Source organism: Pristis pectinata, chromosome 37, assembly GCF_009764475.1.
Source record: "Pristis pectinata isolate sPriPec2 chromosome 37, sPriPec2.1.pri, whole genome shotgun sequence".
NCBI lineage: Eukaryota > Metazoa > Chordata > Chondrichthyes > Rhinopristiformes > Pristidae > Pristis > Pristis pectinata.
The window spans coordinates 13,229,072-13,245,963 of record NC_067440.1 but is presented as its reverse complement, the minus strand read 5'-3'; the positions used below and the strand labels follow the sequence as shown (position 1 = coordinate 13,245,963).

General features: G+C 55.1%; 1 protein-coding gene across 1 annotated transcript in view; it reads left to right on the top strand.

Annotated features, from left to right (window-relative positions):
* Nucleotides 1–3,419, top strand: part of LOC127586649 (solute carrier family 35 member G3-like) — a 31,122-nt gene extending 27,703 nt beyond the window's left edge. The window contains 5 exon segments of the mRNA XM_052044765.1: nucleotides 2,431–2,694; nucleotides 2,696–2,817; nucleotides 2,820–3,176; nucleotides 3,179–3,319; nucleotides 3,322–3,419. Coding sequence (XP_051900725.1) covers nucleotides 2,431–2,694; nucleotides 2,696–2,817; nucleotides 2,820–3,176; nucleotides 3,179–3,319; nucleotides 3,322–3,419 — 982 coding nt within the window.
* The last annotated feature ends 13,473 nt before the right edge of the window (nucleotides 3,420–16,892 follow it).

The window sequence follows — 16,892 nt, the reverse complement described above, 5'->3', positions numbered from 1 at the left end:
TGATAGAGGTTCTTAAAATTATGAGAGGCACAGATAGGGTAGGAAGAGACTTTTTCCCAGGGTAGAAATGTCAAGTACTAGAGGGACGTGTGTTTAAGGCGAGAGGGGGAACGTTTTAAAAGAGATGTGAAGGGCAAGATTTTTTACACAGAGAGCGGTGGGGTGCCTGGAACAGGCTGCCAGGGGTGGGGGTGGAGGCAGATACCATAGTGGTGTTTAAGAGACTGTTAGATACACGGATGTGCAGGGAGCGGAGGGCTATGGATCATGTGCAGGGAGAAGAGATTTAGTTTAATTCGGCATCAGTGTTCAGCACAGACACGGTGGGCCGAAGGGGCTGTTCCTGTGCTGGACTGGTCTGTGTTCGATGTTCTGACCCATGCCCCCTGCCGAATGCATGCGGCTCCTGCTCCTCCACATGCAAGGACTGCTTCGCTGGGCTGCTGCATGCTTTGCTCCCAGATGCTCCACTGCAGCTGCACGGAGCCAGGGCGCAGCCCCGGTCCTGACATTCACGGTGAGGGAGGGGTGTGTCGGGGTGCGTGGGGGGTGAACGTCTCTGCAGCTGGTCCGCGCTGTCCCGGGGGCGCCCAGTTCGAGTCTGTCCCACCAGGCACAGGTCCGGTGGAACAGCCTCCACTTACCTCCAACAACTCTCCATCCAGGACGAAGCAGCCGCTCGATCGGCTCCCCCTCACCCCCAAAACACCCCCTCCCTCCACCACCGGCGCACGGTCACTGCCGTGTGCACCGTCCACACAACGTCCTGCGGTTACTCACCAGGCAGCACCTCCCAAACCCACCACCTCTCCCAAGCACAAGGGCAGTGGGTCCAAGGGGAATGCCGCCACCCACAGGCTCCCCTCCCAGTCACGCACCATCCTGCCTTACTATATCGCCGCCCTCCACTGTCACCACACAGTGCAGGGTGTCCCTGGTGTGAGGACAGGACAGGTCTCCACAAGGACTGAGTGGTCACCACTGCGGTCATGGACAGGTGGGCGGCCCACAGGCTGATCGGGGAGGACGAGTTCCTGTAGGTTTACCCCTCCTGTTGGGTCACTCACCAGCAGCCCCCAACCAGCGAGGTCAGGGGTGGTCCTACCGACCCACCCAGAGAACATTCCGGCCCTCACTCCCCTCAGTCCTTCCTCCAACACCGAGGGGCACCGGTTCATCAGCTGAGCGAGGGCAAGGCCAGGGGGAACAGGAGGAGGTTGTTGGCGCATGTTTGACCTGGTGCCGATACTTCATGGGGTGTGGGGTTTGTCCCCATGGTGATGACACCGTCCCACCCATCTCACTGGCCTGTGGGACCGGCTCTCCCAACCTGCATACCTGTCCCCCGATGTTTGCAGGGAGGACATTCCCAGAGGTGGGAATGACTTTGCTGAGTCTGGATCCAGTTGCTGGGTCAATGGGTCCAGTTGTCCAGCCCATCCATTCCCTCTGCTTCAGTCTGGTGGGAGCGGGGCAGCGGGAGTGCTCACTGGGTCTGGAGGACACAACAGCCCCATTCGGGGTGCCAGCGGGAGGTCCCGTCAAGGAGGTCCCATCAGGAGATCCCATCCCCTGTCCGGGGTGTAGGCGGGAGGTCCTGACCAGGAGGTTTACGACAATCCGCTGGTACCACAGGTTTGCCTGTCCTCACCCACCCACTGCCAGCCACTGCTGTGGGTTTTGAACTCTGGATTACTAATCCAGTAATGACCAGTGCGTGCCTGTGCTTTAACCCAGGGATACGGAGATGGAAACCATGCACGGTGCTCCCAGTGTGGGTTCTGATCCAGGGATATGGAGACAGGAACCATGCACGGTGCTTCCGGATGTGGGTCTGATCCAGGAATACAGAGATGGGAACTGTGCATGGTGCTCCCGGTGTGGGTCCGACCCAGGGATACAGAGACCGGAACTGTGCACGGTGCTCCCGGTGTGGGTCTGACCCAGGGATACAGAGACCGGAACTGTGCATGGTGCTCCCGGTGTGGGTCCGACCCAGGGATACAGAGATGGGAACCGTGCACAGTGCTCCCAGTGAGGGTCTGACCCAGGGATACAGAGACTGAGGGGTGACCTGTAGAGGTGTATAAAATCCTGAGGGGCATGGATAGGGTGAATGCACACTGACTTCCTAGGGTTGGGGAGTCAAGAACTAGAGGGCACAGGTTCAAGGTGAGAGGGGAGAGATTCAAAGGGGAGCTGAGGGGCAACTTCTTCACCCAGAGGGTGGTCCGTGTGTGGAACGAGCTGCCAGAGAGTGAGGCAGTTCACGAACACGTTTAGGAGACACTTGGACAGGTCCATGGAGAGGAAAGGTTTCCAAGTGGGACCGGCTCAGATGGGGAATGTTGGTCAGCATGGACCGGCTGGGCCGAAGGGCCGACCCCCGACCACTGCCTGACTCTGACCCGGTCCTCTCTCCCCGCCCAGGTGCCACCGAGAGGTCCGGGGGGCTCGGCGCGCCGATGGAGCTTCAGCGGGAGCGCGGCGCGGGGGACCGACCCCGGGAGCCGGAGGGTGGCCGGACGGGCCGGCGCTGGAGCTGGGGCGGGGGCTGCTTGTCGGACAGAGCCGAGGGGCTGGTGGTGGCCCTGCTGGGGGCGGCGTGCCGGCCGGCTTCGTGGCGCCCTTCACCCGCATCGCCTACCAGGCGTCCCGGCTGCCGCCGCTGCAGATCCTTTTGTTACGCTGCTGCTCCTCTGGGGCTGGGCTTCGCGCTGCGCTGCCGGGGCGCGCCGCTCTTCGGACCCCGCGCCGCCTGGAGACCCGTCTTCGTCCACGCCCTGGTCAACGTGGTGTCGGTGGGCTGCGCCTACAGCTCGTGATGGTCATCCCGGCCGGGAGCGCCACCACCGTGCGCAAGGGCACCTCGACCCTCTGCTCCACGCTGATGGGTCTGGTCATCAGCACCTACCGGCTCAGCCCGTGCGACTGGCTCGGCGTCCTGGGCAGCGTGGCCGGACTCTGCCTGATCGTGGTGCCCGAGTTGGCGGCGCTGGACAAGGTCTCGCTGCTGCCTGACGTCTTGGCTACGTGTTGGCCATGCTGGCGGCTTGGCGCTGGCGTCGCCCTGGTCATCTTCCGCGCCCTCGGCCACCCGGCCAAGCTGCTGACGGCCGCCTTCACCTTCGGCGTGGTGGGCAGCCTGGCGTGCGCCCCTCTGGCGCCGCTGCTCCAGGACCGGTGCTCACCGCCGACCCGCTCACCTGGGTCTGCGTGGCGGCCGGCTCCCTGCTCGCCCTCGTCTCCTTCTTCTGCGCCAACCACGCGGTGACCAGGGCGCACCCGGCGCTCGTCTGCGCCCTGCTGCACTCCGAGGTGGTGTGACCATGCTGTTGCAGTACCTGCTGCTCGGCGAGCCCGTCACCGCCTACGACGTGGGTGGGGCGGGGGTGATCGTGGGCGCATCGTGCTGGTGACGGCGCACACGGTGAGCCGGGGCCCGGAGCGGGGGGAGGCCGGCGACAAGCAGTAAAACTCATGTTGTTCTCACCCCAGCTCTCTCTCTCCATTGGTCCGTTGGGGGGGGGGGGTAATGCCTGAGGGTGTAGTGTCTGTGGGTGTGTGTAGGGTCTGTGGGTGTGTGTGGGGGGTATGGGGTGGAGGGGGTCGATGGGGGTGTTGGGGTGTGTGTGGAGAGAATGTGGTAGGGGGTGTGTGGGTGTGTGGTGAGGGTGTGGGGGGGTGTGGAGGGGTGTGTGGGGGTGTGGACGGGGTGGGTGGGGGGTGTTCGGGGTGTGTGGGGGTGTGTAGGGCGTGGTTGGTGTGACGGGGTTTGGGGTGTGGGGGGGGTGTGTGGGGTGTGATGGAGGGGTGTTGTGGGGTGTGGGAGGGGGTGTGTGGGGGTGGTGGAGGGGGTGTGTGCGGGGTGTGTGGGGGGTGTGGGGGGGTGTGGGGGGGGTGGAGGGGCGTGTTGGAGGTGTGGGACGGGGTTGGGGGGTGCGGAGGGGGTGTGTGGGGGGTGTGTGGGGGTGTGGTGGGGTGTGGGGGTGTGGAAGGGGTGTGAGTGGGTGTGTGGGGGTGTGGAGGGGGTGGGTGGATGGGTGTGGGTGAGGGGGTGTGGGGGGTGTGTGAGTGTGTGTGAGTTGTGTGTGGTGTGTGGGGGGGTGTGGGGGGGGGGTCGGTGCAGAGCCTCAGAGGTGTGCACAGGAAGAGTCCAACTGCCCACTGAGTCTGTCCCCGACCCTCGTGTCCACTCAAACCCTGGGGTCCCAACCGGTCTCTGCTCCGTCCGCTGTCGCCTTGTCCGCCCCCCACCTCCCCATCCCCCCCCCCCACACACACCACACCTGTCCGCCCTCGGCTCCGGCACCGCCAGGGGCGCCGCCTCAGACCCCGACGGGATGGTCTACACCCCAACGGTGAATTCTCCAACCTCTGGTAAACCGCCCCCCCCCCGACCCCTTCCTCCCTCCTCCTGATCCACAGCCATCCCCCCCATCGGCCTCTCTCTTTCCCCTCGCCCCCCTCCACCTGCCCCTCACCCACACTCCGCCACACCGGTTCCCCTCCCCACGTCCCATCCTTCAATTACACCCTCACTACCTCCCCCCCCCCCCCCCATCTGCAGCCCTTTTTCACTTCCACCTCCCAGCTTCTGGAGCCATGTCCCAGTCTCCCCCCCCCTCCCTCCCCATCCCCTCCCTCCCCCCCCTACCCCTCCTCCTCCCCCCCTCCCCTCCCTCCCTTCCCCATCCCTCCTCCCCCTCCCTCCCCATCCCTCCCATCCCCTCCCTCCCCCTCCCTCCCCATCCCTCCCTCCCCTCCCTCCCTCCCCCTCCCCATCCCTCCCTCCCCCTCCCTCCCATCCCTCCCTCCCCCTCCCTCCCCTCCCTCCCTCCCCTCCCTCCCCCCATCCCTCCCTCCCTCCCCCTCCCTCCCCCTCCCTCCCTCCCCCTCCCTCCCCATCCCTCCCTCCCTCCCTCCCCCCTCCCTCCCCTCCCTCATCCCATCCCTCCCTCCCCCCTCCCTCCCCATCCCTCCCTCCCCCTCCCTCCCCCCTCCCTCCCCCCTCCCTCCCTCCCCCCTCCCTCCCCCTCCCTCCCCATCCCTCCCTCCCCCCACCTGCTCATCACCCCCTCAACTGGCTCCACCTGCCAACCTCTTCCTCCGCCCCTTCCCTCCGCCTCCATCCTTCAGACGGGCCGAAGGGTCTCCGTTTCCCTCCGCAGACGCTGCCCGACCCGCTGGGTCCCTCCGGCAGGTTGTGTGTTGCTCCGGATCCCCGCCCTCGCCGCCCCTCCTGTGTCCGCTCCCCGCGGTGAAAGGGGAAGAGGGGCCACGGGTTCGAACCCCCGACAGCCGGTAGGAGAGTTCAATTCAGCTGCAGCAAACACCGGCCCCGTTAACAGAGACCGTCCGACTCCCGGATCGTTGGAACAAGCGGGGGGTTCGCTGCTGCTTCGGGAGAGAATTTGCCCCCATTTGTCGCCGAGCGCGCTTCAGGGCGGCAGGAAATTCTGCGCCTCGCACAAGTCTGCGTTTTTATATCCCCGGTTTTCCTGGGCTGCGGCTCTGGAACGGATCCCTGTGTTCCCGGGATTAGATCAACCTTTAGCCAGGAACGGGAGATCTTTCGGCCCTCAAGCCTGCTACAGAGAAACACGAGGAGGCCTTTCGGGCCCCTCGAACCTGTTCTGGCATTGGCTGACACCCTGGCTGACCTGGGACGTTCCCAGTCATTGCCTCTCCCTCGGTCCGCTGAGCCCTCCCGTTACCGAGACCTCTCCGCACCGGAGCTGGAACCGACAGCTGATGTGGCACCGAGTCCCAGGCTTCCGGGTGTCCCCTGTGGTGTTCCCAAGCGTTATTCCCAAACCCCCAGCTCAAACGCTCGGACCCTGCCGCCAGGTCCCGGGTCAATGGGAACAAGTTCCCTCCTCATCAGTTTCGTCAACTGGAAAACCGATTCAATCACAACCCTGATCCCGATAAACTCCAAGGAACTAAACCCGGATTGTGGGATCTCCCCTGGATCGCTGGTACAATCCCGGTAAATGCCCTCGCTCCAAGGAGCTGCCTGGATCGCTCGAAGTCTTCCAGTTACCCCAGCAAAGTCTAATGGTGGAATCACCCGCTTACCTCCAGGACCTCGTGTGCAAGGGGGTCCGACGATAAGAGCAGAGACGTCCTGCTCCGGTGACAGCGTCCTGCCGGGGCTCCGCCTGAACTATCGTCCGCAGGGAATTCTTCATGTGTTCACTGCCTCTGGAACACGAGAGTAGGCCACTCGGTCCCTCAAGCCCTCCCCGTCCCTCAAGGCTGACAGGTGTTGGGCCTCACTTCCTCCTCTGTCCCAGTTCCCCAGAAACGCTCAATACATAGAACATAGGACAGCACAGGAACAGGCCCTTCGGCCCACAATGTCTGTGCTGAGCATGGATGCCGAATCAAACTAAATCCCTTCTGTCTGCACATGATACCTATCCCTCCATTCCCTGCAGATCCGGGAATCTTATAGTATCTGCTTCCACCCACCCTGGCAGCCCGTTCCAGGCACCCACCGCTCTCTGCGTAAAAAAATTACCCCAAAACATCTCCCTTAAACTTTCCCCCCTCACCTTAAATGCACGTCCTCTAGTATTTGACATTTCCACCCTGGGAAAAAGATCCCGGCTGTCTCCTCTATCTGTGCCTCTCAGAACTTTATAAACCTCTATCAGGTCTCCCCTCAGCCTCTGCTGCTCCAGAGAAAACAACCCAAGTCTGTCCCACCTCTCCTTACAGCCAATACTCTCTAAACCAAGCAGCATCCTGGTGAACCTCTTCTGCACCCTCTCCAAAGCCCCCACATCCTTCCTGTAACTGGGCGACCAGAGTTGCGCACAGTACTCCAAGTGCGGTCTAACCAAAGTTTTATTGTTTAATTCCTTCTTTCAAAATTGTATCAACCTCCACACCAAACATAGAACAGTACACCACAGAAACAGGCCCTTCGGCCCACAATGTTGTGCTGAACTAATTAAATTAGTAATCAAATGCCCAACTGAACTAATCCCTTCTGCCTACTCAATGTCCATATCCCTCCACTTCCTACCGATCTAAGAGCCTCTTGAACACCTCTAATGATCTGGCCTCCACAACCGTGGGGAAGAGAAATTCCAGAGATTCACCACCTTCTGCAGAAAGACATTTCACACCTCAGTTTTAGGTGACCAGCCCTGTATCTTGTAGTTATGTGCCTAGTAATGACAACATCCCAACATCTACAAGCCCCCCTCAGAATCTTATGTTTGAATGAGGTCACCCCTCGATCTTCTAAACTCCAAGGAACACAGAACCAAACCCTCTCGTCCCAGAACGAGCCTGGTGACTCTCCTATGGACTACCTCTGACACTACTCAATCCTTTCTAAAACTGTAAAGTTGCAAAACTCTTCACGGGTTAAGAATGTCGGAAGACTGCTCCTGACAGCCATGGCTGTGAGTTGTCCATGGTCCCAATTAACTCAAGCCCAAAGGGTTGGGTCTAAACACAGCTGAAACATCTACTGTTCCACACCGGGGGTCTCCTGGAGTTTAGCCGGCTAACACCAAACAACCAGCACCTTCAATCTAGTTCATCAGGAGTAGGAATAATAGTTACCGGTGCTGGAGAAGATTATCTATGAGGAGAGATTAACTGGTCTGGGAAATCCTTGGACACATATCAGGTACAGCAAGCAATTAGGAAGGCAAATGGTAAGGTGGCCATGACTGCGAGAGAACTTGAGTACAAGAGATGTCGTGCTCCAAAGATGTGGAGCGATGGTGAGACTGCACCAGGAACAGTGCACAGGTCTGGTGCAGGAGAATGAGGGGTGATATCATAGAGTATAAAATCATGAGGGGCATCGATAGGGTGAATGCACACAGTCTTTTACCCAGGGTTGGGGAATCAAGAACTAGGGGGCACAGGTTTAAGGTGAGAGGGGAGAGATTTAATAGGAAGCTGAGGGGCAACCTCTTCACCCAGAGGGTGCCCTGTATATGGAATGAGCTGCCAGAGGAAGTGGGTGAGGCAGGGATATTAACAACTTTTAATAGACACTTGGACAGGTCCATGGATGGGAAAGGTTTAGAGGGATATGGGCCAAACATGGGCTTAGATGGGCGTCTTGGTCAGCATGGACCAGTTGGGCTGAAGGGTCTGTTTCCGTGCTGTGTGAGTTTATGGGCCACTAAGGAAATTCCTCCCCATCTGCGTGCTGGAAAGCCGACCCCTTCTCCCGGGACCGTGGGTCCACTCCACAAGAAAATAGGAGCAGGAGTAGGCCACTCGGCCCCTCAAGTCTGCTCCTCCATTCAACTGACTGTGGCTGATCTTTGTCAGGCTGCTTCTTCTCCTCTGTACTAGTTCCCCATGGGCCTCAGCTCACTGATCTATCCAAAATCCACCTCCTCTTATGATCCAGTTTCCACAACCCTCCTGGGGAGGAGATTCCAGGGATTCACCACCTTCTACAAGAAGTCCCAATGGTTCCCCTGGTCTTGTACCTATACCCCCTTGTGTCTGAGATCCTTTGAGATACCGGTCTCATCAGCCTGAGGAAATAAATAAACCACTGGAGTCCAGGTGAAGGGTCTGGACCCCAAACGCCGACCGTCCACTTCCCTCCACAGATGCTGCCCGACCCGCTGAGTTCCTCCAGCAGTTTGTTCGTTGCCCCAGATTCCAGCATCTGCCGTCTCTTCACCAGCCTGAGGAAGTGACCCAAAGTGCTTCTGAGGGGAGGCGTGGATTAAACTGGATGTCTGATTCTCACTCTCACACTAGGTCGCATTTCGAGTATTGTGCACGTTGGTCACCTCACTACAGGAAGGATGTTGAGGCTTTAGAGATGGTGCAGAGGAGGTTTACTAGGATGCTGCCTGGATTAGAGAGGAGAGGCTGGACAAACTTGGACTCTTGTGTATGTGTAGGTGAGCATTTTGGGTCCAGTGACCACAATGCAATTAGTTTCAAGATAATTATGGATAAGGATAGGTCTGGTCCTCGAGTGGAGGTTCTAAATTGGAGAAAGGCCAATTTTGTGGAAATGAGAAAGGATCTAGGTAGGGTGGATTGGGATGTTATTTTCTGGCAAGGATGTGCTCAGTAAATGGAAAGCCTTCAAAGACGAAATTTTGAGAGTGCAGAGTTTGTATATCCCTGTCAGGATTAAAGGCAAGGGTAACAAGCATAGGGAACCTTGGTTTTCAAGGGATATTGGTGAGCTGGTTAAGAAAAAGAGAGAGGTGTATAGCAGGTATAGGCAACTAGGAACGGATGAGGTACTTGAAGAGTATAGGAAATGTAAGAAAATACTGAAAAAGGAAATCAGGAAGGCAAAAAGACATGAGGCTGCTTTGGCAGATAATGTAAAGGTAAACCCGAAGGGTTTCTGCAGGTATATTAAGAGCAAAAGGATAGTAAGAGACAGAATTGGTCCCCTAGAAGATCAGAGTGGTCGTCTATGTGTGGAGCTGGGGGAGGTATTAAACAGTTTTTTTGCATCAGTATTTACTCAGGAAACTGGCATCATGGATATGGAAGGAAGGGAACATATAGAGATTAAAAAGGAGGAGGTGCTTGATGCTTTACAGCGAATAAAGGTAGATAAATCCCCAGGGCCTGACAAGATATTTCCTCAGACCTTGAGAGAGACTAGTCTAGAAATTGCAGGGGCCCTGGCAGATATATTTAAAATGTCCTTAGCCACGGATGCCGGAGGACGGGAGGATGGCTCACGTTGTTCCCTTGTTTAAGAAAGGCTCGAAGAGTAAACCAGGTAATTACAGGCCAGTGGGCCTGACATCAGTAGTGGGTAAATTATTGGAAGGTGTTCTGAGAGATAGGACATATAAGTATTTGGACAGCCAAGGGTTGATTAAGGATAGTCAGCATGGCTTTGTGCGTGGTAGATCGTGTTTAACGAATCTTATGGAGTTTTTTGTGGAGGTCACTAAGAAAGCTGATGAAGGAAAGGCTGTGGATATTGTCTACATGGACTTTAGTAAGGCCTTTGACAAGGTCCCATATGGGGGATTAGTTCAGAAGGTTCAGACACTAGGTATCCATGGAAAGGTTGTAAACTGGATTTGAAATTGGCTGTGTGGGAGAAGACAGAGAGTGGTAGTGGATGATTGTTTCTCAGACTGGAGGCCTGTGACTAGTGGTGTGCCTCAGGGATCTGTGCTGGGGCCATTGTTGTTTGTTGTATGTATCAATGATCTAGATGATAATGTGGTAAATTGGATTAGTAAATTTGCAGATGATACTAAGATTGGAGGCGCAGTGGACAGCGAGGAAGGTTTTCAAAGCTTGCAGAGGGATCTGAACCAACTGGAAGAATGGGCCAGAAAATGGCAGCTGGAATTTAATGCAGACAAGTGTGAGGTGTTGCATTTTGGAAGGACAAATCAAGGTAGGACCTACACAGTAAATGGTAGAGCACTGAGGAGTGCGGAGGAACAAGGGGATCTGGGAGTTCAGATACATAATTCCCTGAAAGTAGTCTCAGGTAGACAGGGTTGTAAACAAGGCTTTTGGCATCCTGGCATTTACAAATCAAAGTATTGAGTATAGGAGTTGGAATGTTTTGGTGAGGTTGTATAAGTCATTGGTGAGACCAAATTTAGAATATTGTTTGCAGTTCTGGTCACCGAACTACAGGAAGGATGTCAGTAAGATTGAAAGCGTGCAGAGGAGATTTACAAGAATGTTGCCGGGTCTTCAGGAGTTGAGTTACAGGGAAAGACTGAGCATGTTAGGACTTTATTCCTTGGAGCGGAGAAGAATGAGGGGAGATATGATAGAGGTTTACAAAATGATGAGGGGCATAGACAGGGTTAATGCAAGTGGGCTCTTTCCACCTAGATTAGGAGAGAAGTACGAGACGATATGGCTTTAGGGTGAAGGGGGAAAGGTTTAAGGGGAACATTAGAGGGAACTTCTTCACTCAGAGAGTGGTCGGAGTGTGGAATGGGCTGCCATCTGATGTGGTAAATGCAGGCTCGCTCTTAACTTTTAAGAGTAAATTGGATAGATACATGGACGAGAGAGGTCTGGAGGGGTATGGGCTGGGGGCAGGTAAATGGGACTAGCAGAATAATGTTTTGGCACAGACTAGAAGGGCCAAATGGCCTGTTTTCTGTGCTGTAGTTTTCTATGGTTTCTATGGTTTATTTTCTCTGGAGCAGCAGAGGCTGAGGGGTGATCTGTTGGAAGTGTATAAAATTGTGATGGACATAGATAGGGTGGACAAGCAATATCTCTTTCCCATTATTGAGCGATCCAATACCAGAGGGCATGCATTGAAGGTGAGAGGGGGTAGGTTCAGAGGAGACGTGAGGGGTACGTTTTTACTGAGAGAGTGGTGGATGCCTGGAATGCGTTGCCTGATAGGGTGGTGGTGGCACATTCATTGGGGGCTTTTAAGAGGGGCTTGGAAGGGCACATGAGTGAAGGGAAAATGGAGTGATATGGGAATTCTGTAGGTAGGAGGGATTAGCTATATCGTCACAACATTGTGGGCCGAAGGGCCTGTTCTGTGCTGTACTGCTCTATGTTCTATGCAACAGACGCTCCGTCTAAGAGGTTGGTCTTTGAAGGGAAGAGGAAGAGAGAGATGTGGTACTAGTTTAGGAGGGAAGGCGATGAGGGATGATGCAGAGGCTGTGATTAGAGGGGTACAGGGCGTTGTGGGGGGGGGGCGTACACATGAAGCCCGAAGTTCTGGGAAGCTGATGGCTTTAACCTGCACCAGGACAGTGGCTCGACGGGACTTTCTACACATGGGGGAAACGCCAAGGTCAGGATTAGCTTGAGGTGAAGATTTTCATGCACGGCTTTTCATCTGGTGAAACCTGTCTCCGATGTAACCAGTCAAGGGCTCAAAGAAAACTAACAGGGAACACTGGTTAATTCTGATGCAGGGTCAACAGTTCCTCTCCATTCCCACAGATGTTGCTCGACCCGCTGAGTTCCTCCGGCAGATGGTTTGTTGCTCCGGATTCCAGCATCTGCAGTCTTGTGTGTGTGTGTGTGTGTGTCTGTGTTTGTGTGTCTGTGTGTGGGTGTGTGTGTGTTTGGGTGTGTGTGGGTGTGTGTGTGTGTATGTCTGTGTGTGGGTGTGTTTGGGTGTCTGTGTGTGGGTGGGTGTGTGTCTGTCTGTGTTCGGGTGTCTGTGTGTGGGTGTGTGTGTGTGTGTCTGTGTGTGGGTGGGTGTGTGTGGGTGTGTGTGTCTCACTATCTGTGTCCTGTATGGAAGGTCCTTCTTCTCCTCTGGGTCTAAACCCCGGAACACCTTCCCCAGCAGTACTGGGAGCAGCTTCACCAGAAGGACTGATGCTCACCGCCACAATTCCTGACAATGGCAAATTAGGATCATAAAACGCGTGTGGCTGACGACATTCTTGTGTTCCTAGACTTAATAAACCACATCTGCTCTCCCACTATGACCCAATCCTTTTGGGGGGTTTCGTGTGTGTAATGTGAGGGGAGGTGACGCTGCAGTACCGCTCCCAGCCTCCTGATGGGGCTGCTGAGCCCGCCGTCGGCGCGGCTCGACACTACCACCCACAGGACGTTGTCTGGCACTGCAAGGGGCATCAGCCCCTGAAGTTATTGGCATTTCATTCCAACACACACACACAAAATGCTGGAGGAAACCAGCATCTGCAGAATCTCTTGTGTCGTCTCTGGCATTTTATTCTCTTCCTTCTCCCTCACTCCTGAGCTCACCCTTGCTGGGTACAGCTCCACCAGTCCCCTCTCTTTTGAGTGCTGGAGTGGGGCTATTTGGCCTGGTTAGGGCATCGCAATCCTGCACAACATGCATGCATCTCGATCCAAAGGATTGGGTTGGGCTGTATCCACCGCCTGACTGCACCACCCCCCACTCTCAACCAAGGCATGGTCAGCAAACTCAGCTAGCAGGGGAGCAGCAAGCTGAGTCAGACAGCACGGAAACAGGTCCTTCAGCCCAACTGGTCCATACCGACCAAGATTCCCATCTGAGCTTGCCCCATTTGCCTGTGTTTGGCCCATATCCCTCTAAACCTTTCCTATCCATGCACCTTTTAAATGTTGTTACTGTACCTGCCTCACCCACTTCCTCTGGCAGCTCCTTCCATATACTGGACACCCTCTGGCTGAAAAAGTTGCCCCTCAGTTTCCTATTAAATCTCTCCCCTCTTACCTTAAACCCCTGCCATCTGGTTCTTGATTCCCCAACCCTGGGTAAAAGACTGTGTGCAATCACCCTATCTCTGCCCCTCATGATTTTATACTCCTCTACAAGATCACCCCTCATTCCCCTACACTCCAGTGAAAAAAGTCCCAACCTGTTCAACCTCTCTCCATAACTCAGTCCCTCGAGTCCTGGCAAAGTCCTTGTAAATCTCCTCTGCACTCTTTCCAGTTTAATGGCATCTTTCCTATAAAGAGGGCAACCAAAACTGAACACAGTGTTCCAAATGCAACCTCACCAACATCTTGTACAGAGAGAGCTGTGAACTGAGGAGATGCCAACACCAATGGATGGGGTGGTGAAGAAGGCGTAAGGAATGCTTGTCTTCGTCAGATGGGGCATAGAATACAAGGGCTGTGATGTTGTGCTACAACCTTGCAAACATTGGTTAGGCCACACTACAGGAAGGATGTGGTTCCGATGGGGGCTGCAGATGAGGTTCGCTTTGACTGGGGACTTTAGTTATAACGAGAGATTGGGCAGGCTGGGATTGTTTTCCCTGGAGCAAGGGAGGCTGAGAAGTTTATAACATTACCTCACAGGTGGATAGGGTAGTTAAGAAAGCTTATGGGGTGTTAGCTTTCATAAGTCGTGGGATCAAGTTTAAGAGCCACGAGGTAATGATGCAGCTCTACAAAACTCTGGTTAGACCACCAGTTCTGGTCGCCTCATTATAGGAAGGATGTGGAAGTGTTAGAAAGGGTGCAGAGGAGATTTACCAGGATGCTGCCTGGTTTAGAGAGGATGCATTATGAGGAGAGACTAAGGGAGCTCGGGCTTTACTCTTAGGAGAGAAGGACGATGAGAGGAGATATGATAGAGGTGTACAAAATATTAAGAGGAATAGATAGAGTGGACAGCCAGCACCTCTTTCCCAGGGCACCGATGCTCAATACAAGAGGGCATGGCTTTAAAGTAATGGGTGGGAAGTTCAAGGGAGATATCAGAGGAAGGTTTTTTACCCAGAGAGTGGTTGGGGCATGGAATGCGCTGCCTGGGGTGGTGGTGGAGGCAGGTACATTGGTCAAATTCAAGAGATTACTAGATAAGCATATGGAGGAATTTAAAATAGAGGGATATGTGGGAGGAAGGGGTTAGATAGTCTTAGGCGAGGTTTAAAGGTTGGCACAACATTGTGGGCCGAAGGGCCTGTATTGTGCTGTACTTTCCATGATTACCAGGGAGATATACAGTCAGAATCATTTTTCCATAGTGGGGGTGTCTAGAACAAGAGGGCTTGGGTTTAAGGTTAGAGGGAGGAGGTATCCTCCACCTTTCCACATGGAAGATGGGGACACAACCTACTAACGTTTTAATCCACATTGGACCAAATTCCATGGATTAGCACAGAGGAATCTGCGGCGATTAACAGAGCATTGGAAAGAGGAGTGGGAATATGTCCCAAAGACATGCAGGGCATTGGGTTAACTGGGGAATTGGAGGTTGTGAGCGAGGGGATAAGGTTGTGGGGAAATACGTGGGGGAATGAGAGCCGGCATAGACTGGATGGGCCGAGTGCCATAGGGAAATGTGGGAACAGGCCTTACAGAGAGGTGAGCTGTTCCTCATTTGGCACCCAGGGTTCCGATCCAGTGTAAGGCAGTAGGTGTGGCTGGCCATAGAGAGAGGGAGACTCTCACTCCCGGGATGTGGGATCGGCTCCTCCCAAACCGATCATCCCAGGCAGTGGGGGCGAGCTCTTTCTTGAACTTCTGGGGAAGGTGCTCCTACTGTTGGGGAGGGAGTTCTAGGACTTGGACCCAGCAACAGTGAAGGAACAACAATGGTTTCCTAGGTCAGGAGGTTTTGTGAGTTGGGGGGCAATCAGCTGGGGGTGGCATTCCCCTCTGCCTGCTGCCCTGGACCATCTCGGTGGAGACCACGTGCCTGGCAAGTAGCTGCTCTCCATCCCTCTGCAACCCCTCCCTCGCTCCATCGTCACCTCCCCACCCCAGTGTGGCATCAGATGGATCCATCCCAAGCCAGAGCAACGTGGGCAGCACCAAGTAGGGGAGGGGTGACGGGTATTAGGGCACACAGCAGGCAGGGGCACCAGGGTGTGGAAGGGGAGCAGATCCCCTTGGAAGCCACTGGGTCACCTAGAAACACTGAGACACAAGTAGATGGGGAAGAGGTGTACCAATACACATCTCTGCCCACCCCGAGGGTACGGCCTAGAACAAACCACTGTTGAAAGGGTTAAATCAGGAGGACACGTTGCACAGCCTTGTGTCCCTCTGAGGGGATCAATGGGTAGGGAGAGGGAGCGGGGATATGGTGGTGAGATCGAGCGTGATTGTCCTGAATGGCGAAGCAGACTTGAAGGGCCAAATGTCCTCTCCTGCCCCTATTCTCTGCACTTGGAGTGGGTCAGGGATATTGAAGCATTGGGAGCAGTTCAGGGATGGAATACTTGGAATGGGCAGGTTGTCTTCTGAGGAAAGGTCCTGAGGGTCTTGGCAGGGTGAATGCGAGGAGAATCAGGAACCAGGGTCACTGTTGAGAAATAAGGGGTGGCCCGTTTTCAGACGAAGGTAAAGTTCTTTGTCTCGGAGGGTTGTGAGCCTTTGTTCCCTTCCTCAAAAGACGGTGGGAGCAGAGTCTTTGAATACGTTTAAGATGGAGGGAGATGGATATCTGATCCGCAGGCGGGCAAAGTGTTACTGGAGGTCAGGTTACGGTTCAATCGGCCACGATCTGGGTTGGTGGCAGAACAGGCTCGAGGGGACGAGAGGCTCCTGCTCGTAAATCGTGTGTCGCGTGGTTGTTGCCCGTGGGGAGGGCAGAAGGAGTCAGGCCGAGCGTTTGGAAGGGGTGGAAGGAGAGGACGTTGAGGGGATGGAGGAACAATGGGATTGATGAGATGGTCCTTCCAGGAGCTGGCACAGACTCAAAGGGCCAAATGGCCTCCCTCTGTGCCGTATCTTTGTAGGACAGAGGAATCCTGAACATGATGCAGAGCTAGGAACTGGCCGTTCAGGAGTGATGTCAGGAATCTGACACTGGGATGGGGCCAGTAGGGTAGATGTTTGTTGGGTGTTGTGGAGTCTGGGAGGGGATTGGTGTGGGATCTGCCCTGGTCCTGTTGAGTGATAGGACAGGCTGGAGGGGTTGAAAGGCCTCCTCCTGCTCCCGTGGGCGTGAAGAGGTGGGGAAAGGCAGGGAGGTCCATCAGCCAGAGTGGCTGTCACAGTGACTGTGGGGCTCGGTCTTCATGGTGAGGTTGGCCAACTCTCACACACTCACACACACACACACACACACACACACACACACACACACACACACCTCAAGACCTGAACAATCACATCTAGGTGCAAGGGAGTGAACAAAGTGTGTCTCAGCGCAGGTGTGCAAATGGTCGCACATGCACTGCCGGTGGCCGTGCAGATAAGTGTGCCCACAGCATGCCAGGTGGGCAAATGGGTGTGGCTGCTGTTCACAGTTGCATGAATAACTGTCCACACCAGTGTGTAAATGAACGTCCTGACTGCTGTATCTTGTGCACACTAATGCACACAGACACGGGCCAGGGATGGGAATGAGCGATTAAGTCTGTTTTCACCGGGGTGAGTTGTGAATGTGTCTCTGCGCACACTCACAGCTCGTGAACATATTTGCACGGATGTGTGTAAACATGGAAATCTGTCAAGAGGGTGTCTGATAATCTGTGTTCATTGAA